At 39.2% G+C, this 22,613-nt stretch overlaps 2 protein-coding genes across 7 annotated transcripts in view; both read left to right on the top strand.

The window, feature by feature from the left end:
* LOC132105346 (E3 ubiquitin-protein ligase Arkadia-like) overlaps positions 1 to 5,512 on the top strand; it is a 54,408-nt gene extending 48,896 nt beyond the window's left edge. For 3 of the 5 annotated variants that reach the window (XM_059510460.1, XM_059510450.1, XM_059510441.1), the window contains exons 10-15: positions 301 to 418; positions 817 to 897; positions 2,276 to 2,371; positions 2,698 to 2,784; positions 3,279 to 3,382; positions 3,851 to 5,512. In XM_059510460.1, the coding sequence (XP_059366443.1) occupies positions 301 to 418; positions 817 to 897; positions 2,276 to 2,371; positions 2,698 to 2,784; positions 3,279 to 3,382; positions 3,851 to 3,968 (604 nt within the window). In that variant the 3' untranslated portion in view covers positions 3,969 to 5,512. The remainder of the gene's footprint in view (positions 1 to 300; positions 419 to 816; positions 898 to 2,275; positions 2,372 to 2,697; positions 2,785 to 3,278; positions 3,383 to 3,850) is intronic. The other 2 variants (XM_059510457.1, XM_059510455.1) reach the window with 1 other exon arrangement.
* A 1,411-nt stretch (positions 5,513 to 6,923) lies between these two features.
* LOC132105320 (SAFB-like transcription modulator) lies at positions 6,924 to 21,815 on the top strand. 2 transcript variants are annotated; one of them, XM_059510440.1, is made up of 20 exons: positions 6,924 to 7,100; positions 7,742 to 7,829; positions 7,922 to 7,977; positions 11,246 to 11,273; positions 12,348 to 12,933; positions 13,555 to 13,598; positions 13,826 to 13,932; positions 14,052 to 14,201; positions 14,300 to 14,412; positions 14,504 to 14,664; positions 14,756 to 14,856; positions 14,946 to 15,002; positions 15,117 to 15,250; positions 15,337 to 15,517; positions 15,602 to 15,726; positions 15,828 to 16,001; positions 16,230 to 16,547; positions 18,691 to 18,826; positions 18,907 to 19,067; positions 21,314 to 21,815. In XM_059510440.1, the coding sequence occupies exons 1-20, from the start codon at positions 6,966 to 6,968 to the stop codon at positions 21,408 to 21,410; spliced, it is 2,952 nt and encodes a 983-aa protein (XP_059366423.1). In that variant the 5' UTR covers positions 6,924 to 6,965; the 3' UTR covers positions 21,411 to 21,815. The 2 variants fall into 2 exon arrangements, with proteins under 2 accessions (XP_059366423.1, XP_059366422.1); XM_059510439.1 differs by having other exon boundaries at positions 14,501 to 14,664.
* The last annotated feature ends 798 nt before the right edge of the window (positions 21,816 to 22,613 follow it).

Raw genomic sequence — 22,613 nt, 5'->3', positions numbered from 1 at the left:
ATTCTCAAAACTTTTGGCCACGACTGTACACACAGTCGTACTTCAGATGTTCTTTTAAAAATGTAAGTTGCTCATATGTTGCTAACCAAGGATGTTACATGTTAAATGTTAGTACTTTATCAGCAACTTATGTTTTAAATGAAAGTGACTTGATGTGATGATGTGTGGCCAGGTATGGTGTCCCAAACTGACATTATGACTGATCATCTATATTATATCAGGATCTGTTAGTCATGATGTTGGTGTTTCAAGCAACATTATATTGTAAGCTGTTGTTTAACATGCTGGTTGCTGTTTTAGGGAGCTGGGCATCGAGGCTGGTGTTACTGTAGCTCCCTACCCTTCAGGACACCTGTCCCCGCATCTGCCACACTATCACCCTCCACCCAGACTGCACCATTTCCCCTTCCAGCTGATGGTGAGTCCCTACCCTTCATCAACTGAAATATATGCATACATTAGCATGAATCAAAAAGCTGATTTGCTCTCAGGTATGGCACAGATTAATGGTGGCTTGTATCCATAGCATCTGTTATTTCAGGGTGATTTGTATTGGGTGCATGAATAAGGCATTGCAAGTTGTAATGGAAGCTCATTAGACATTTGAAGTGTGAAATTTGAATTTGATATATTTGAAAGTCTAAAATCATATGGAGTGACATGCGTGCACATACGTGTGAATAATTTCTAAATGCCCCTCATAAACATTGGTCCCAAATTATGGGAGTTCTTTGACTAAAACAGATGCACTCTCATTTCTTTCCATTTCTCTCCTGAGTGGTGCTGTCACTAATTTTATGTCTCTGTTTTCTTCAGCACACTGGCTCAATGCCTGAGGTGACATATCCACATATTCGCTACATCTCCTCCAGAATGACCTTTGGCCGCACATATGAGGTAAGAACTGGAATGTGGACCAAAATCATTAGTGATCTAAAGTTGATTTCCTGAAGAATGCATGAAAAATATAAAGTATGCAATATTTATTTGGAATAGATTAACTATTTTAATATTACTAGATGCTGTTAAAAGGGTATTAATAATACACGTTTTTGAGTGCATGTGTGTGTTGTAACTTTCAGAAATCCCCCCTTTGCATGTGAAAAGCTCAGATCTGCTCACTAACAAGCTGAGTTTATTGTCTCCAGTTTCATTTTAAACTCCCCCCATCCTTCAATAACAACCTCTTTGTAAAGCCTGCATTGCATTGTGATGGATTCATAAAACAATACACTACACATACGGTTCAAAAGAAAACAAGCTTCTAACTGTGGGATTCTTCAGATACCGTATTTTCCGGACTATAAATCGCACTTTTTTTCATTGTTTGGCTGGTCCTGCGACTTATAGACTTATTACCATCTACAGCTGCGAGAGGGCGCTCTATGCTGCTCCGTGCTCCTGTAGTCTACACCATAGACTGTATAAAAACATGGAGGTAGTGTCCGTGACGTCACCCGTAGACTCCTGAAGTGTGTTTTTGAAGCCTAAAGTGTGTAGAGCGGGCCGTCGCCATCTTGGCAGCGCGTCAGCGTGCGACTCTCCCGGACAATCAAAAATGGGCAAAAAGGCGGGAGCTAGTTGCTGTAGCCACACCCACCTAGCACGACGGCAGTGTCAGCAGCGGCAATCCACCTGTCACTCAAGTGGCTACGCCCTTAATTATGCAGAACTTTAAATCTTAATATAATTTAAATGGATGAGTTATAAAAAAATTCACCCCCCTCACAGTTGTCATAAAGGGCGAAATTAGCTATTTAGACCAAAATAATTTTTTGAACCAGGCTGTAAACATGTTTTTTCCTGCTGTAAAGTTGGGCATTTTATCATAGGGAGTCTATGGGACTGACTCCCTTTTGCAGCCAGCCTCAAGCGGCCAGTCGATGAATTGCAGTTTTAGTCACTTCCTTATTGGCCTCACAAGAGAGAGCGGGAGGTTGGCGCTCGGTCTACACTGAAAACATAGAGCGCCCTCTCGCGGCTGGTGACGGTAATGTTTTCTCTTGATTCTAAATAAATGCGACTTATAGTCCAGTGCGACTTATATATGTTTTTTTCCTCATCATGAAGTATTTTTGGACTGATGCGACTTATACTCAGGTGCGACTTATAGTCCGAAAAATACGGTAGATACACAGACCATCAGCTGCTCAGACTCTTCTATTAATGAGGATTAGTTATTGTTAGTCCTTCTGGTCTTGTGTTATTTTTACCAAGAATTTCTCATGACATGACCTGTTTATAAGCACTTTTAACCAGTAGTGTGTTTTAACAGGATCTGCTGCATTTAGAAGAGCGACTGGGGACTGTGAACCGAGGGGCCTCTCAGGGAACCATAGAGAGGTGCACCTATCCACACAAATACAAAAAGGTGAGAACACATTCACTTCCAAACATCAGTGTTTTACGTGAGGTGCTCAAAATAAAGTCCAGTTTGGTGATATTCAAGAGGCAGTCTACAACAAGGCTTCCTGTTAGACACACACACACAAAAACGTAACCAGGAGCCATAATAATCAGCTCTTTTGTGTCATAAGATACATCAGAAATCCTTACCCAGTCTTTTTATTGCCAAAAAGCTGCATAGAGTAGACATTTGAAATGTCACTGTTATGTAGCAAAAGGATCCATGCCGATGACAGAATGCATTACATTTCTGAATAACAGTAATCTAAAACCCTGCCCCCCCTAATACAGAAGGTGGAGGAGAGAGACACTGAGGAACAGTTAGCACCTGAAGCATGGGCATCTGTTGGGAAAAATATGCACTCAACCTCAAACTCGGTGAGAAAAAATGTGAACAACTAGTTTGAGAAAACATGTTTTAGCTCCTATATTGTGTAGATGTTAACAGGGGCAGGAATAGTCAACAATGGCCTAGTCAATCTAGTTGAGGAGCACACTGACAACGTGTGTGTCTGTTTCTTTTTGTGTGTATGTTTTTTATTTTATTATTAAAAATATACAATGTGCAATGTATATTGCTGCTGCTTGGCATTTTGTTTAAATGATCAGCATGCTGTTTATCCCAAAAATAGACTGCTGCTGTATGTTTATGTAACATGCTATGCTGCTCTCGTGTGGTTATTTTTGTATCGGCAGCATCAACCACATCGCTTATTAAAATATACCAAATTAAAAACATTCATATAAACTATATATCTGGGGGAAAGAAGACGCAAAGCTATTGTCTGTTCTAGTGTTGCTCACCAGGTTATGAGAATTTAGGTGCAGTGATTCTATTCATAATGGCTGTTACACTTCTTTCTCGTGCACAGAGAAAGCTGCATGGTAAGCAAGAGGAAGAGGAGTGTGCGGAGGAAGACACAGAGGAGAAATGCACCATTTGTCTGTCTATACTGGAGGAAGGGGAGGATGTCAGGTAAATGCATACAACACTAGGGATTTAAGATTGTAGTGATGATTTTAGATTTTTCCGAATCAGTATTAAATAATGATGTTCCTTACAAAGAGCACTTTTTATTTTCTAGAGTATTTATTGTATTTATTCTATGTATATTGTATCTAGTTTGTGTGTTGCATGTCTGATAGTGAATCTAGAGTCTTACAGTAAAGTTAAACTGAACTGAAACTGAATTATATATATATATATATATATATATATAATAAAATGTACTCTCCAGGGATCAGTTTAGATTTTATAATTTGATTAGTCATGAATACTTTTTTTGTTCTATGCTGCCCTCTTGTGCTGGAACATGTGGATTACTATATATTGTTTGATCTGGTTTTTAACTGTTCAGCTTATATCACAAGTCTGATAGCATTGTGTAGAATATTAATTGATTAATTGCCACTGTTATTTATTTGTTTGTTTGTTTTTTTGCAGGCGCCTTCCATGTATGCACCTCTTCCATCAACTGTGTGTGGACCAATGGCTCCTCACTAACAAGAAATGCCCCATCTGCAGAGTTGACATCGAGGCTCAGTTATCTTCAGAGAGTTGATGCTATTTTTCTTGCAACCCTTTTGTTGAACTTTTTTTTTTTTTATGTTTTCTCAGTAACGCATTCAACCAAAGATGGCATGAAATACCTACGCAACTATGAAAAAAAAAAACAACAATCCACAAAAAAAGCATCAAACCTAGCGTGCCAGCTATCATGTAGTAACAGTACAGCTAGAAATAACATCATTAAGGGTTTTGAATTGTATTTATAAAGTGTTTATGTAGCTTTTGTTTAATAAGTGTCATTGTATTTTATTTTTGCATGGTTCCTTGCAATGCATTTCTTTGCACATATAATGAAATAGGCCTCATAAGGCCTGAGAACTTGCAGGCAAGGATTGCTGCTCTAGTAAAGAAGCATTTTTACATACCTGATGCCTTGCTTTACTAGACTAGAATGTCAACCTCCAATTCAAAACATTGCAGGACTCCGTTTATTGATCAGTATATTGATTAGTTTTATGTTTTAGACCGTGTGATCCGAAATAGATTTCAAGTGTCAAGACATTCATCAATCAAGACATTCCTTAATTAGGAAACAAGATCATGGTTAAGAGATCAGCTGCTGTAACAGTGTTCACCCTCACTCCAATTCACTCTCAACAAGGGAACCTGAGCTGGAGTCCATTCGGTTTCATTTCGGCTCAGTACCAGGTCTAACTCAACTCGGGAAGTTCATTTAAAAAGCATATAGAAATGCTTCTTGTACATTTAATTTTACATTTATATGCATTAGGTCCTGGACTGATGGAAATTAAATGAATTCAGCTCCGGGCCTGATGAGAACCTACTGCACCCTTCACCTTTTTGAACGTTCACATGTTTGTATTCCATCGGACCCCTCTCAGCACCTCAATCTGACGTCACATGTAACACCTAATGTATATTCGAAGAGAAAGAAAGGAAAAAAAAGACGAATGTCACCTCTCTGTATTCTGATTGTTGTTTTTATAATATAATGAAGTTGGATTTTTTGATTGAGCAATTGAGAGTGTAATTCCTCAGACAAGATCCATATGTCGACTTGTTTCTGTGAAGATGACGGGGCTGAAGAAACGGCTGGGAAACTGATATTTACTGTTTCATCAGGGTCTCCTAGCCTTTATTTAGCTCTCTCAATAACCTAGAAAGTGACTCTTGTTAGCTGCTTACTCCTTCATAGATATTGTCATTAACACATTTGTTCTGAAACTCTGCAGCAAACTGTTTCCCCCCTTTTTTCCCCTCTCTCTCTCTCTTTTTCTTTTGCTGCTGTGAAATCCTAACACTAATATTAATCTCAACTAGCAAACTTGCATATACTTGCACATGAGAGACGAAAGACAGGAGTGCTGTGAGAATGAGAGTGTGCTGAGCTGTGTGTTTCCACTCTTGATTGTTGACTTCTGAGGAAAAACTGTAATACTTTTGAATGGAGTGTTGGAATGCAGTACTTAATGGCAGGCGTCCATGCATTCATAGACTTAATGGCCCCAGGGTGATATTCCATGGGATTTATATTAGTTTTAAAATAATGAAATTAATAAAGTTAGGCAACTCTTTTATGTGTCTGTTCTTGTGCCTCCTTTAACCTGAAACCCTTCAGAAGAGTTTTCCATCAAATTGCTGTGGTAGCTGTATAATTGGTTTGAGACAGTACTGTCATAACCTCCTTCCAAATATCTTGTATACAGATTTGTCATTCTCTTATTTACAGCATTTATGAACTACACAGCTCAGAATATATTGATGGATTAAGACTAATTTTTTAAAAAGGACTAATTATATTCATGTTTTATCTGATAAACCTGCTTAGATATGTTAGGCTCACAAACAATTCAAACTATTTTCACAGCTTAGAAAATAATTCAAAAAGAAAACAAGATTATATTTCTTATCCCGTTTTATCTGAAGTTGTTCTTGACTTTTTTCTCCTGAAAACAAGTATCTTCCCCCAGGCCATGCTGCTGAACCAAAAGGCCATGTGAAACACCAAAAATAAAGTTTTTTTTAAAAAAACATTGCCAAGTAAAATGAATTTTTTTTTTTTCTTATCCCATTGAGATTTTTCTTGACTCATTTTTCCTCCCAGAAAACAAGTGTCTTGAATCATATTCCTTAATATCTCATGTCACATAACTTCTAAAGTAAATGTATCTACATTTAAGTGTACAAACAAGAAAATCTATATAAAGGTTCAGAACCACTGGCTTAGACCAATGTTTCACATGCTGAGAATGCTAACCTAGCTAATAGGTAGCCTATATGAACCATAAATGTTTAAGAATCACTTTCGGCTACCTCTGGGCGATTCATGATCGGCTAGGTCTTAAACTGCTCACGCCAGAAAACTACTAATTGGCCAAAATGCTTTGCTTGACTTGAGATCATCTACTCTTCACTGTTGATTACCTTTGACCTACTTTCTCTAAGATCTGATTTTCTGCATATTGAATTTTAGAATATTGAATTTGATGTTGAAAACATGAAACTGTATTTAAAAAAAAAAAAAAAATATATATATATATATATATATATTTCAGGTCTAAGATTTCACAACAAGAAAATGCTGTTTAAAAATACATGTATATATAACTTCCATTAAAATTTACAGTTGTGTCAAATTTAAAATGTTTAATATTCAAGTAAAAAAAATTTTTAAATGCCACATAATATTCAGTTTTGCGACACTTGTTAATAATTCAAATTTACACAATACAAATTCAATAAGTTTTGTCATATTATAAGCATACTCGTGCTCAGCGCTTCTCTCGGTCTGCACAGTATGGTTTAGTGCTGTCGGAGTTACAGGATTAACATACTCCGGGATATTGGTTTATTTCGAGTGGTAGGGATTGTCCGAGAGACAAATTTTAGGAGCAGTGCTGACTCGAAGACTCGAACGGTTTCGAACCATTCAGTCCATTTGGTGAACCGGTTCACTAAAAAGAACCGGTTCAAAAGCCGAACATCATCGTCACTAGTAGCAACAGCCTCAGTCAGTTACGCAGGTAAAATGGCGTCGGGGGCCATTTCAGTGGAGTCTAAGAAGATTACAGATTTACGTGTGGTAGACCTCAAATCCGAACTCAAGCGTAGGAATTTGGATGTTGCTGGGGTAAAAAATACACTCATTGCAAGACTGAAGCAGGTAAATTTAATTTAAAACAGCAAATCGCGGTGGCGTGTGGACAAATGCTCGCGAGCTAGCTTGATGGCTACAGGGTTAGCATAGCCGTTTGTATCATAAAACATGTTTGCATTCCTGACTGATTTAATGCTTTCAGTAACAACACAATTGTAATGCCCGCAGGTGGACACCAAGCGTGATATAATTTACGTGAAACATTTACAGAAACTAATCCTTGAGCATTTGTGAAGCAGGCTAAATTACGTTAGCAAGCGAATGCCGCGACAACGCGCTATGATCTTTTGCTGCAGCTTTAAACCAACTCCCCCTCTTAATTTACAATATTTATGTGTAGTCTTTAACAGTTGATTGATCAAATATAATAATGGTGCGTTTATTAATATAAATAAATGTTACTATATAGAAAACACTTGGATGCATATCAGTGGTCGAGTTTTATTAATGCCCATTGTGCAGAACTAGCTCAAATATGGTTAGCACAAATTTGTTTAAACTATTTTTTTGCTTTGTTAAAATCCTCTGCGTGCCATGTGTTTACCAGCTGCACTATCAGACATCATTTATGCAAAGCACAGTATGATCTGAATCATTGACCAGAAATTCATGCAATCATCTGAATGGTCGCGTGTTCTTTTGTGAAGGCAATAGAAGATGAAGGAGGAGATCCAGACAACATTGAGATCACCGCATCAGCTGACACACCCACGAGAAAACACAGCAAATCTAAAGGTAAACCCTCACTCTCAGAACTCTTACTCTCCCATGTCTTTTTTTTCTTCCCCTTTTAAAGTTGACCAAATTGCTTTATTGCACATCCTCAGGAAAGAAGACTGACCTGGAAGCTGACACCATCATGGAGGAGGAATCCTTCTCTAAGGTATGGAGAGGAATTATTGCAATGTGTTGGTTTCATTGAAACTGGACTAATGAAAGATCAAAAAGTTAGAATGCATGTTACGTACCATTTTATAAAAACAAATGAAAATCTGCAAAAAAATACTGTAGTAGGCCAATATAATTAAGACTTATATCATTTGATAAATTAAGTCTCCATATTTGAATTTTTATGAACAGTATATTTCTTTGAAGATGTAGTGGTACATTGCCTAATAACCCGCTACATTGAGAGTAAATCACTCACATATGCAACTAAATCATCACTCTGGGCGATTAAATGATGTCTATTAGCCACTGGCTAATAAATCCTTAGATTTTACTTGCCAGTGTGTGAGTTAGTGGCTAAGTATAAGTTTAGCACATAGATTTACACTCGCTGATCTCTGACTGAGTGCTTTAGAGTTTCACTCTCCATCTGTGCTATTTTTTAATTTATCTGAATGGATGTGCAGCGCACCTGTATTTGACATACTGTAAACTGTAATATACTGTCAGGGTCACACAGTGGAGTCAGCTATCTTAACCATCTGTGGTTTGTGTACTGCAAACACATACAAGCTTCACCACTCTGTTCCCCCTTCGTGCTTGAACTGATGGTAAAACTAAGAACATGAACTGTAATTACATTTTTTTTGAAAGATGAAGCTCGCAATTATGGAAAGGGTGTTACATCTGTGACGAGTGCTTGTGGTGTTTGGCCAATCACAATGCACTGGGTCAGCTGGCCAATCAGAGCAGACTGCTCTTGTCAGAAGGAGGGACGTAGAAAGCGACACATTAAAGAGGCAGGGCATAGAGGACCTATAATAATGTACAGTATTTGAAAAATGTTTTTTGAACATTAAAACTTTTCAACATTCTGTTAAACCAAATACACAAAATAATGGTCTGGCGAGTAAACTAAAACATTTATTAGCTAATGGCGATTCTATTGCCAAGGTGTCCGTAGAAGGTTGCCTAATTATCTTCTTAAACGAGCCATTTCATCCTAAGTTGAGATGTTAGTACATTGGCAATGAATATAAAATCAACTAGATTTAAAAAGATGTAACATTAATTGAAGCAATTATGTACTGTAATGAGAGGTCACAAATATAACATGCACTCATATCTGAACTGTTTTTTTTTTTTAATTCAAGTGTGGTACTGTGAGCAGTTCGTGAAATTTCTAGATATTTCACAGTGAACTATGTGGTATTTTTTGCAAAAAGTGGAAAACCATGTGATACTGAGTGCATGATGAATAAAAGTTTCCAAAACTCATCTAATTCCATGGCTGAAGAGCTCCAAACATCCCACCAGCATTAATATCATCACAAAAACGGTGTACATTGCCAATTACAATGGCAAGTATCAGATGGAGTGGTGTGAAGCACACTGCCACTGGACTCTGACGCCTGTTCACACCAGACGTGTATTCTCCGCAGCGGTCGAGAAGCGCTTCTGCTCAGTTGTTGTTTATTCAGAGCACATCATGGGTAAGTAAATAACCCCCACCCCCTTCCACCCGCCCTGTAGTCCGCCCACTCCCGTTGCTCTGTGTGTGCATGTGCGTGCGTGTGTTTTTTATTTTATTATTTTTCTAGTCTGTTTAGATACACAAATATGATCGCATTTGTCACTCGCGGTATTTTAATTTGAAAATTGCTTATATTTTGACAATTGACCAGATTTTCTCGTGTTTCTTGGTGTGACTTCCTGTCGGAATTGACGCGGATCGCTCGCGGCTCGCGCAAAAAATAGACCAGACGCCGAAACTGGCGCTCCGCGTCTGGTGTGAACGACATCATAGGTTAACATGGGCGCCGAAAGGAAGCGGCCTCCGTTCCGCGACGGAACGGGTCGCGGCAGGCCCGCGCCGTGAAGCGCCAGTTTCGGCGTCTGGTCTATTTTTTGCGCGATCCGCGTCAATTCCGACAGGAAGTCACACCAAGAAACACGAGACAATCCGGTCAATTGTCAAAATATAAGCAATTTTCAAATTAAAATAAAGCGAGTGACAAATGCGATCATATTTGTGTATCTAAACAGACTAGAAAAATGAAAAAAAAAACCACACACAGGCACGCACATGCACATACAGAGCAACGGGAGTGGGCGGACTATAGGGCGGGTGGGAGGGGTGGGGGTTATTTACTTACCCATGATGTGCGCTGCGGAGAATACGAGTCTGGTGTGAACAGGCAGGTGCCGGACCGCGCGTGATTTTCCGTTCCGCGCCGCTTCCGCGTCGCGTCGGCGTCCGGTGTGAACCAGGCGTGAGTCTGGAGCAGTGAAAACGAGTTCTGTTTGTCAGTCTGGGTTTGACGGATACTGGGAGAATGTTACCTGCCTGACTGCATTGTGTCAAATGTAACGTTTGGTGGAAGAATGATAATGATATGGGGCCATTTTTCAGAGGTTGGGATAAGCTCCTTATTTCCAGTGAAGGGAAATCTTTCTGCATCAGCATACCAGGATGCTTTGGACAACGCCATGTATCCAATTTTGTGGCAACAGTTTGGGGAAGGCCCTTTTCTATTTCCCAGCATGACTGTGCCACAGTGCACAAAGCAAGGTCCATAAAGACATAAGTTTGGTCTGGAAAAACTCAAATGAGCCACACAGAGCCCGGTCCTCAGCTCCATATTGATGTCTATGTATTTAGAGTGTAATCACATTTAAGTCCCTGTTGGTGTAATGGTCAAATGCCCCAATACATTTGTCTTTATAGTATTTTTTTTATGTTTCGAATAAACACTGTTCTTTTGAACTTTATATTCACCAAAGAATCCTGAAAGCAATTGAATCAGTTTCCACAAAAGTATTATGTAGCATAACTGTTTTCAACTGTGGTAATAATAAATGTTTCCCAAACCACAGAATCAACATATCTTAAATTGTAATATTTCACATTATTACTGTTTCTTCTGAATTGATCAAGTAAATGTAGCCTTGGTGAAAGTAAGTGAAACCAAACTTTTGAATGGTAGTATATATTTATGGTTTAATAATTTCTTTGAAAATGTATTTAAATTGTTTTCAAGCTTCTGGCAAAATCATCTTTTTAAGTTTTTAAGTGCATATTACTGGAATAATACCATGTGTGACCTACCCAAAATTTCAAAAGGAGAATATAAAAATGTCAGAATATTGACTGCCGTTTGATTTATTGCCACTGAATGTGTGATTTCTAAGTATCAGTAATGACCCCTCCCCATTCTTTAGAACTTATAAAATTCTTATATAATTTTTGTTTTTATTTTCAGGAAACTGAGGAAGAGGAATCTGAAAAAGGTATGTCTGGTCACTTATTGGGGTGGAGATGTAATATTAGTTTTTTTAGACTTCAGACGGTTGGACGTCTCTTGCTTCCTTTTTTTGTTGTTGCTGTTTTTCAATCGCAACATTCTAGTCAGGCACGTTAAAAGCAGGTCTTGCAACAAATCACGGACATTAAAACGTCCCATCCGGAATATGTTTCTGCATCAAAGGACAGATAACACTTCACCATTTGTGTTAACATCAGTGATCCTCCTAATCTCCATCATCTAATTCGTCTAAGCACATTACCCTGCCACCACATTTCATCAGCAAGAGGAGATCTCTTCAGAGCATTTCCTCTGTTCAGAACACCATCCAAGCTTCAACAGGCTGCCTTTTTCTTTCTGTTGAGACTGGACTACCTCCTGAAATGGAGACTGCGACAGGCTGCATGCCTTTGTTGACTGCTCAGAATATGACATATGAACCTCGTTCTCCAAAGTCTTGACACTTCTTTCTGACTGCATTAAGGTCGACATGGCTTAAGTGGACATCAACGTCACTGCTTGTGCTTTGAATACAGTGTGGACATCCATTTTTACCCGTGTTAATGGACAGAGTACTGTGAACAAGGCTAGATTTCCTCCAATGTATCAGAGAAGATTTGGCACCCTGTTTTTGATTTGCCTCCATCAGCTGTAAAACAAAATGGATGGTCAGCAGAAGTGTTTGCAATAAGACTCTCGATGTGACCACAAGAACCTGACATCTGGCAGGAGGAATCGCATTATGGAATAGATTTGAGGCTTCACTCAGACTGAATGCATGTCTGTAGAGCAGAGAAGTGTGTCGATGTCACCCAGTTGTGGAACCTTCAAAATGTGGACCAAGATAGTGATGTTCATCGTAATGAGAAGATTGTTCAACCTCTTCATTGTACTCTAAGGAATGTGTTTTTATGTTTACCTGTGGTTTCCTCACCCACGATGACCACTAACATTAAACTTGCTCTTTGTTGTACTTTTTAGGTCACGTAGGACAGAGATTTGAATGTTAAACAATGTGTTTTTTTTTTTTGCCATGTTTTATGCTTGTTAAATCCCTCAGATGTAACCGATACTGATGATGCTACTCGTGACAATTCTAAAACCACCTCCTGTGAAGATGGCCTTGCAGAGCCTGAGGCTGAGGCAGGAGTCGAGCCTGATCTTGAGCCTGAGGCAGAGGTGGAACCAGCGCCCGAGTCCGAACCTGATGCGGAGATAGAAGCTGAGAGAGAAGCCGAGCCTGAAATCCCAGAAATGGAGGCCTTGGAGAGCGAACCTCCTCCTGAGCCCATAAAAGAAGTTGAGGATGACAATATATCCGTCACCATCCAAGCAGAAGATGCCATCACGCTGGATGTAGATGCCGATGATCTCCTGGAAACAGGTAAACATGTGAAACTTCCAGATTCTGAGCCAGACAAGAGCTGCGAAGAGCTTGAGGCCACTGCTGAGATGGGGCAGGAGACAGACTCGCTGACTGAAGCAAAAGAAGGCCACAAGGATGGTAAGAGAGATGATGGGCTGATGTCTGACGCCGCCAAGAAGGACAGCACAGAAACCTCGAAGAAAGGGGAAATGGGAGACAAGGAAAAGGATTCTGGGAAGAAAGGCCCCTCTTCAACTGGGGCGACAGGTCAAGCAAAGAGGTTTGTCTTTCTATGTCAGTTCTTTAAGATACTACTGCAAAGTTCCAGCTCGCTAAGAACTCATCATTGTGGGTAGCGGCAAGAATTTTTTCATAACAAGTTGTTCATTGTACCTAATCCCTGCCTTTGGTTTTGCTCTTTTGGTTTGGTTTGCCATTTTTTTTCGAGTTTGGTAATTGGTGGAGTTAAACAAGGAGCTGAAAAAAACACCTGTTACGCACACATTTCCAGCACTTGCTTTTCCAGTCACTACTAATGGGTTAAAAAAAAGAGCAATAGTTCCAGTGATGTCAGAGGGGTTTGTCAGTCCAGTGAAGTGATTCTCTCTGAAGTTGAACACCCTCCTGAGGATGTCATTGGTCAAAGGGAAAAATTGGCAGAAAACCTGACCCACCTTGTCCCTGTGGAAAAGCAAGAAAAAGAAGCCTTATTGGAGTTTGTCCGAGTGCAAGCCTTGCCTATGGGGATTTTTGTTGTTTTGTTTTTTTTCTGTAATGCACCAAACATTTGTATAACCTTTTGTTGTTTGGAGATGTACCTCGATGCCCACAGTCTTCTCTCATACTCTGATACTTATAGTATTTCTCTCTTTTTGTCACTCTCGTAATATTTACATTTTAGCTCTTCAAAAGACAGAGATTCAAAGACTACGAAAGATGAAAAAGGTATGACTTTCCTTAATGGGTTTACATTTTGGAATATTAGACTTACAGTTTATCCAATAAGTTTATACACTGCAGCCGGTCTAAGTGATAAAACACCAGTATTATCAATTTTTTAAATCTGAAATTAAAGACAACTATAAGCATAATTATTTGAAATCTTATTTTACTCTGATCCACAAGTTGTCGTTAAAGTAGAGTGTCTTCTAAAGCCTTTTATCTGACTTCAGGAAGTGACAGCAGCAATACCAGCTCTTCCCGCAATCTGTGGGTGAGTGGCCTGTCGTCCAACACCAAAGCAGCTGATCTCAAGAACCTGTTTGGCAAATATGGAAAGGTGAAGTCTCTTTGTATGCAACAAATTAACATGTTTTTGATTAGGGATTGTGAGGTCGCATGCTTTTTCAAAATGTGTTTTATTTATTTATTTTTGTAATAAATATTGATTCAATATAGGTTTTTAGTGCCAAAGTGGTCACCAATGCTCGTAGCCCAGGAGCCAAGTGTTATGGATTAGTTACCATGTCATCCAGCGCAGAAGTGACCAGGTGCATCTCTAATTTGGACCGCACAGAACTCCATGGACAACAGATATCTGTGGACCGGGTAAGAACTTATATGCTACAGAATCAACACTGTGTGCTTTTGTGGGGGGTAAAAGTATTTGAAACTTGAACTCTGGTCTCGTGGTAACATCTTCATAGGTGAAAACTGACCCATTCAAAAAGGACTTCAAGAAAGAGGGAGAAGAGAAGACAAGTTCCAGTAAAATTTCTGGAGAAAAGCGTACTCCAACTGGAGCAAAAACTTCTAGCAAGTAAGAGTTCATCCAGTTTTAGTCTCTTTCCATTATTTTAAAGTAGTGGAGTGTCAGTTGCATTGGTTATTCCTTCCTTTATGTTCAGTAGAACACCTGTTTCATCCAAGAAGGAGGAGAAGAAATCAGAAAAAACATCTGAGAAGGACAGCAAAGACATAAAAAAACAGGACTCCAAAACCAACAAATCTGATGTACCATCTTCCAGTTTAGGAGCCGATGCAGCAAAGAAAGATGAGAAGAAACATGGACGTATGTTACAGTTTGATTGTATTCACCAACTGAGGAAGTTTAAAAAAAATTCAACTTTATAGTTATGCTTTTAATATCTTCCAATCCACAGGAAAGAGTCCAGGCAATATGATGGTGATCAACAAAGCTCAGGGAGGGCAAAACTTCAATAAATCTCGTCCCCCTTTCAGAAGGGGCGGGAGGTTTGAGAAGGTACTACAGACATCCTCAGTATGCACTGTATTTTCCTGTAAAGAAGTTTTTATGAAGGCCAAGTTGTCTGATTGTCTCTTTCTTTACAGCCTGGTCCACCCATCATGATGAACAGACGCCCCAGAGGGTTCATACCACCTCAGGAGGTTGGTTAACTATTTTCTGAGAAGACCTAAAACGTTAACTTTGAAAACATGAAGACTATAAACTATAAAATCTCTTTAGTATTTTGTTTGACTTGTACTTTAACATACTTGCAGATGGTCAAAGGCCGTCCCATGCTTAACAAAGGTGGCAACAAAGATATCCTTCCGTTTGAGAAGTTGAAGGAACAGAGGATGCGTGAGCGCATGGTCCGGATGGAACACGTTCGCAGAGCTATGGAACTGCGCAGGTAGACATACATTCCTTTTTATTTGCAAATAAATCGGCGAAGTGCTTACACTGCATTTTGTAATGCTGTGCTGTTTTGATGTCCAGACGGCGTGAGGTAGCAGAACGAGAGCGCCGGGAGAGGGAACGCATCCGTATTATGCGTGAGCGTGAGGAACGGGAGAACCTGATAAGAGAACGGCAAAGGCTGGAGATGGAAAGGCAAAAACTTGAACGTGAGCGCATGGAGAGAGAGCGACTGGAACGGGAGCGGATCCGTATAGAGCAGGTACAGACATGATACACCTGCTTGGAGGAACTTGAAGCTGGGATTTTGTTTTTACATTGACGTGCTGAAAATTTGTGTGTGCAGGAGCGACGCAAGGAAGCGGAGCGTTTGGCTCGTGAACGTGAGGAGCTGAGACGGCAGCAGGAGCAGTTGCGTTACGAGCAGGAGAAACGAAACAACTTAAAGAGGGGACATGATGTTGACCAAAGGTGTGTGAACAATACTGTTAGATATTTATTTTTAGGGTCTAGTGGTCTCTAAGGTTCAAAATGGTCAATGTAGTTGTTTTTTTTCTTCTCTGTCTGTGCAGGAGGGAAGACCCGTACTGGAAAAGTGGTAAAAAAATGCAGACTGGGCCAGAGGGGCGGATCAGTCAAGGCGGAGATTACAACAATCGACAACAGAACCGCTTTAATAATTTCAACTCTAGAGACCGGAACAGATACCAACAGACCTCAGCGGTGCAGTCTAACAACTTTGATAGGTAGGCATTCATGAATAAAAATGCAATACCCAAACACAATAGAAAAGACAGGAGAAGAGACCAATCCACAGCCGAAAGATTTTTGCTTCTGTTTAATCTTTTTCGCAGACACTTTTAGTCAAACAAGAATATGGGAGAACATAATACAGGGAGTGCTGACCTACCAAATTAGCACACGTTCAAATGTGTGATTCTGCAGCCAATGAATGTTTTTCTTGTTTTTTGCAGACGCAACCGGTTTGATGGTGAACCTGAATCAAAGAAGAGTCGACCTGCTCCTCGGCGTGAAGGTTCTGGGTTTGAACGCTTTCCTAAAAGCTTTGAAACTGTGCGGAGAGCACCACCTCCACCTCGTACAGAGCTGCGAGACAGTGATCGCAGAGAGATCCGCGACCGTGATGAGCGCAGACCGGTGTCTATGCCTGATCGTCCAGCTGGTGGCAGAGTGCAACCTCCCGCCATTGCCCACTCTCGTACCCCCAGAGACGGCAGCCACACTGGCTGGAAGACTGATGGGGGAATGAATTCAAAACAAGGAGATGTCAGGTATGAATAAATTTCTGTATGTGCTTCCTCTCCTCTAGGGTGGGGAATCGAGGTTTGGTTATTTATTACCTGTTGAAAACTTTAAAGGGTTAGTTCAGCCAAAAATGAAAATTGTCATTAATGACTCACCCTGATGTCGTTCCAAACCCGTAAGACCTCCGTTCATCTTCGGAACGGTTTAAGATATTTTAATTTAGTCCGAGAGCTTTCTGTCTAGGGCTGTGCGATATGGACAAAAAAAAACCTATCACCATATTTTGATCAATTTTGTGATTTCGATTTTGACACACACAGACATGCTTTACAGTCATAAATGCATTCAGTATAAATTAAACATATTTCCAAAAGAGAACCAATTAGAGCTTTATCAAAAATGTTGTAACGTCTCTAGAACAGACATAAGTCAAAATAATCACCAAGTAAAGATGTCAAACAAAATGTCTAGACATGGAAAAAAAATATATGTATAAAAAAAAAAACCCTGTGTCCAGGGATTTTTTTTTTTTTGCCATGCATTGGTCATAGAGCTCACTGTAGCAGTGCCTCAGGTGTTATATTTTTTGCCCAGTATATTTATTGCCCAAGGTTCACACGTACTCTGTCTGCGTTATATATAATATGTGTGTGTGTGTGTGTGTATATATATATAATTTTTTTTTTTTTTTCAGCAGACAAGATTATATGGTATAACAAATTTTATAGAATTAACTTAGTTACTGAATTTCACTGGAGATATTTTTTTATATAAATAAAGAACGGTATTTCTTTAGTCAATCAAGTATTACATGTTACACTCTATTTGGGATTTTAAGAACAAGTGGAAAACGTGCTGAATGTTTCATTACATTCAAGTGAAATTAGCAAGCAGTTATACTGAATTTACATTCGTTTTAAACGAGAGCCAGGCGTGAACCTGCGTTGAGCCTCATCCATACTGCCAGATGCGCTCGTGGAGATTTGCGGTACAGGGCCACGCGAGAATATAACCGAGCATTACGAGACTGGCTGCGTGAGTGCGGCGAGTGTGAACGGCTCATCCGTGACGCGGGATTCGCGCCGCGTGGGGAAGAGAGGAGCGAGTATGAGAATCATTCAGAGACACAGGCTGTTTGTGCGGTCTTCTGAATTGGGAATAGCGAACATGCAATAAGGGATGCTCTTAATATGCATTGTGACGCAGCTCTTGTAAATAATCTTTTTTGTTCGTTGTCTGTCTTTTCAAAGCGTAAGTTAACAAACGTTTTTCTTTAGTTTTAATTTGCCTAACGATTGACCTGACCCTGTAGACGCACGCCATAATCCCACTTCGTCTCTCTCCTGCTTTCTGTTTTTTTTTTTTTTTTTTTTTTTATGATGGGCGTTTACACAGCTGCCTAGAGCAGAGCTGATTGGGGAGAACGGAGGTGCCCTCACTCTATTGGTTAGTAAGACTGTCACTGAAGGGCTGACAGTCATGCATATGCTGGAACAGAGTAATATCGCGTCCACATCGCAGGCTTTAGCAAGTCGCAATGTTTCAAATCGCGATTTCAATTCGATTTCGGTTAATCGCACAGCCCTATCTCCCACAGTAACATACATTTAAATCATGTTCAACACAGTTAAAACCATACATATTCCACCTCAAAATACCATGAGGAAAATAAAACTCTATGGTTTTTAGGTAGTCTGTTTGTATGAAAAACAGTAGTCTAAAAACATTTAGTATAAATTAGGGCTATGTATTGCAAGAATCTTATGATGCGTATCACGAAACAGGGGTTGCAATACAATGTGTGTGATACACTCCGATCCTGCAAGCAAGGTGATATATTGGGATATTTCTTATTTTAGGAAAGCTGTCATTAAGAACACGCCACCATATGCAAACCTTATCTAAAAATGGTTTAATCAGTCAGCCTATTGATTTTTGGCTGTAAATCAACATTCCGGGCCAGTGATGCCACCTTGTGGACAAACGAATTAGTGCAAAAACAATTCAAGACGTATGTGCGATCTGCATGTACTCTTCCCTCGGGCCTGATGAAGATGATTGGCCACCAATTGAATAGCCCTGGTCTAGAACGCTATAAAAGACTAATGCTTCAGGCCTGGCTCTCCTCTCGCAGCTGGTAATCAGTGATTTCTGATGACTGTATTACAGAGCAGCACGGATGCGTACAGAACGTCCAGGCAGAGAGGGTCCCGGACCTGTCTTGAGAGGGGTGCCCACAGCTAGCCGTGGCAGAACCAGCTTCAACAGCCGAGACAGTGGCAGACCTGTGGTCATTGGGGAGCAGGTGAAGTACATAACATGCCTCTGACACGTTCTTTATGTTCCAAGATATAACATTTTAACCCCATATATCCTTCCTTTTAGCAGCACTTTGGCAGTGGCAGACAGGTAGTGGTGGAGCGGCATGGACGTGATCAGGGCCCCAGGAAAGAATGGCACGGGGCAGCAGGCTCACAAAGCGGAGGATTCACAGATAGCCACCGAATGGGGGACAGTCGACCCGGCATGATGGCACCACACTCCAGGTTTGTTTTGATCAGGCATATACAGAATGCATTTGAGCTGCACTATTAATTAAGATTACAATCCTGATTCAAACTTCCAGGCTAATCAATCTTATGATTCAGCTAAGGTTATTTTTACCAGTATCAGTCTGCAGTGCAGTTCACTGCCCAGGTTAATGAATGAGTGGGTCGGCTGTCAGGCTTACGATGTGAACTTGCATTCATTAACATGGGCAGTGACTGCTCATGATCTGCTGACAATTGCGATGTGAAACATGCACTAAACCAAAGAGTAGGGACTTTGGTAAAACCTTTGATGGTATGATCATCATGCATTCAAGGGCTTCAGACCCATTCTTCCCACTGGTCGCTTTTTTTGTGACTAACTTTCTCTGTTGGTCACAAGAGCTTATGATTTGGTCTCAATATATATAGTTTAAAAAATTTATTACAACAGAACGGTAAGATACAATGACTAGCTTACAAAACGTTTATTAACAAAAACTAATAAGATGAGGCATGACAAAGCACGTTCTGTATTATATACAGACTAATAAATTACAGAACGTTTAGCAAACACAAGGAATCAAATAAAAAAAGGGAGCATCCATAGCATAACGAGTTGAGCTGAAAAGATCAGCTTTTCAAGATTAAATGAAAAGTAAAACTAAACTTGGTGTTGGTGACGGTGCTTGCATGTTTTTTTCCCACAAGAATACCAACATGTTCACCTTCTCTGGTTTAAGTAGTAGTCATATACTTTAGCTTGAAAACCATCCATTGTTTCTTCAGTATTCCATCATTTTGCTGCATGCACCTTCGCACAAGTTCTGACTCCGTAAGTATAACTCGAAGCACTGCACAGTTCAAACGAGTAGCTCAGTTTTGTTATGCTTAGTTTCGTTTGCCGTTTGATGTTTCTCATAAAAAGAGACTGACTGGATGCACCGTAAACAATATTGCCGGTGCATTCATTATAAGTATAATTATATTAAGGTTTTGCACCAGTGCGACCTCTTAAAAAAAAAAAAAAAAAGGCGACTATTTGGTCGCAGTCTGGAGCCCTCTTATTTCGGTGTACAAACATTTGAATAACAGAAGTAGTGGGATAAGAAGTCGTAGCATTCAAAATAGAGTAAATCACCTTTTGAAATTGACATGTATTTTATCAATTTTGTTATGCCAGGAGGTAGGGCTGGGCGATATACAAAAAAAAGATATCTCGATATTGTCAAATTTTTTACGATATTCGATATATATCTCGATATGTTTGCATTTGCATTTAAATAATAAAAAATAAAACATGATTTTCTTTTGCCCATTAAAAAAAAACAAAAAAAAACATTTAGATTAAACAGCTAATTTAAGCAGTTAAAAAATCTAGACCAAGAGATCACTTACTGCTTTTTATTAAATGAATACATGTAGGCCTATATGTAACTGAAGCAGTGCAAATTAAGTAACAGTTACAGAAAGTGCATTCTGTCAACTTTTTAGTGCATGCAATTCACAATTTAAACTATGCAACTGGGATAAGTATTTTATTTTAATTTTTTAACAAGTTTTTAAGCTAAGAACACAAGTCTGTCAACTGTCTGTGGTTTTAAGAGAAGCTCTGTGGCATGAAACTATGTTCCTACTGACACTAAAAACCTTCTTATATATTATTATATGATATATTCAAATTGTACATCGTCGTCAAAATTATTCCGATATTATCGCTAATATTCGATATATCGCCCAGCCCTACCAGGAGGTGGTGACCGTTACGTTTAAAAAAACTGATCATTAGTTCAAGAGATTTGTTCACAAATGCTCATCCAATAGTAAAACAACTCTTCATGAATAAAACATTGACTCCTTCGTTCAAGTTATTTTTCTTAATTCTTTTGTTCAAATTAATAATTGTTTTAAATGGACAGAAGCAATGAACATTTTGTTAGTCCCTCTACTAAATGGAATGTTTTTAGTTATCTTTATTTTTTTCCTGTCTGAATCATGATCTTTCAGTTCTAGCATGCATATATGAATCTAAAGGAGCACATTTTTGACTGTGCAAGGTTTGTGGTGTCAGCCGCCTCCAATTGTAGACACTGCTTTGTGGCCCAAATAGTTTTATCATTTACCGCACCTTGTTAGTTTGCTAGTTATTTACTCATGGTGGTTAATGAATCATGAGTCTCGCACATTTACTGGAATATTTATTAATTAACATTTAATCTTACTCCTTAACATGTTGACTTTTGCCTGATTGTTTCTTTCTGCAGTCATTCCTCCTCTGGTATGAACAGAATTGTGCAGATCACTAATGTTCCCATGGCCGGTGGCAGCGGAGGATTCAAGCCCTTCAAAGGAAGGTTCTAGTATCGGACTCTCCGCAGTGAAAAATATAAATACTTTTTTTTTTTTTTTGAACTTCTGATGCTTTTAATTGGCTGAACCTTATAGCAATTAGATTATTGTAAAGATCCAGTTTGGTTGATTTTGTTGACTTTAAAATGCTTTAGATGTAGGTTTATTTGTTTCCTGAAATGTTCTCCCGTGACCTGTAAACAACAATTGTGCACATACATTCTATAGGTGCAACTGTACAGCTTATTTCTTAACCAGTGTTTGTTTAGATAGCTTTGTTTCAGATACTCTCATACCCTTTGGGCAGACTACTGCATGTAGCACTAGACACACCTGTAATTCCTTTAACATTTCAACATGTGACTTTTTTTTTTTGATGATTTTACAAGTTATTAAATTATGTGGATTATGACCATATCTGTATAGTTTGCTTCTGTATCTGTAGCCATGTCTGCCCACAGTCTGTGGAAGAAAAACGTCAGCAAATCTGAAGTTGAAGACTGTGAATGACAATCAGAAGAATCACACAGACTCACGAACAAGATTTCCTTTATTCAGACGTATTGTCCCTCGTCTAAGGCATTTATTACAGAAAAGTTGTCCATCTACTTTTTGACACTATTGGGCTACATAAATGTTTTTGGTCATTAATGAACCTTACACACAACAAAAGGTTGACCCTTAGAAGTATCCAGATTTCTTTTTTTTTCTTCCTGTTTGATAAGTTAAAATGTTTTGTGTAAATGTACACATATAAAGGATATAAAATAGAAATTGTAATGGGACTGTTTCTTAAAATGATTTAGAAGTACATGTTGTATTCAGCTGTTAAACATGCATCACAACGCAATTCCATTATGAACTGACCCAGTAAAATTGACAAGACAAACGCACCAGGAGAAAACTTTCCATTTCCCATCATTGACAGAAAGCATGTGTGGCATTTCAATATCAGTTGAAATTAAGAAGATAATTACCCTCCCTGGTCATTAGTTTGAATCACCCTCTGTAATGCCCTGTCATCATGGATCAACTCATCCAAAAGCTTTCTCATAATTCTTTGCTTTCAATCCCATATCGCTTGATGGCACTAAGATATGAAAACATCAAATTATATGCATGAGAAGTCTTGCAAACATTTCATGTACATCTGGAAGGGCAAGGAACACATCTAAATGGCAGCATTTAGGGTGAAACTCAACCATTAGAAAGTTA

This window comes from Carassius carassius, chromosome 2 (genome assembly GCF_963082965.1).
Source record: "Carassius carassius chromosome 2, fCarCar2.1, whole genome shotgun sequence".
Classification (NCBI taxonomy): Eukaryota; Metazoa; Chordata; class Actinopteri; order Cypriniformes; family Cyprinidae; genus Carassius; species Carassius carassius.
This window is presented reverse-complemented; position numbering and strand designations above follow the sequence as displayed.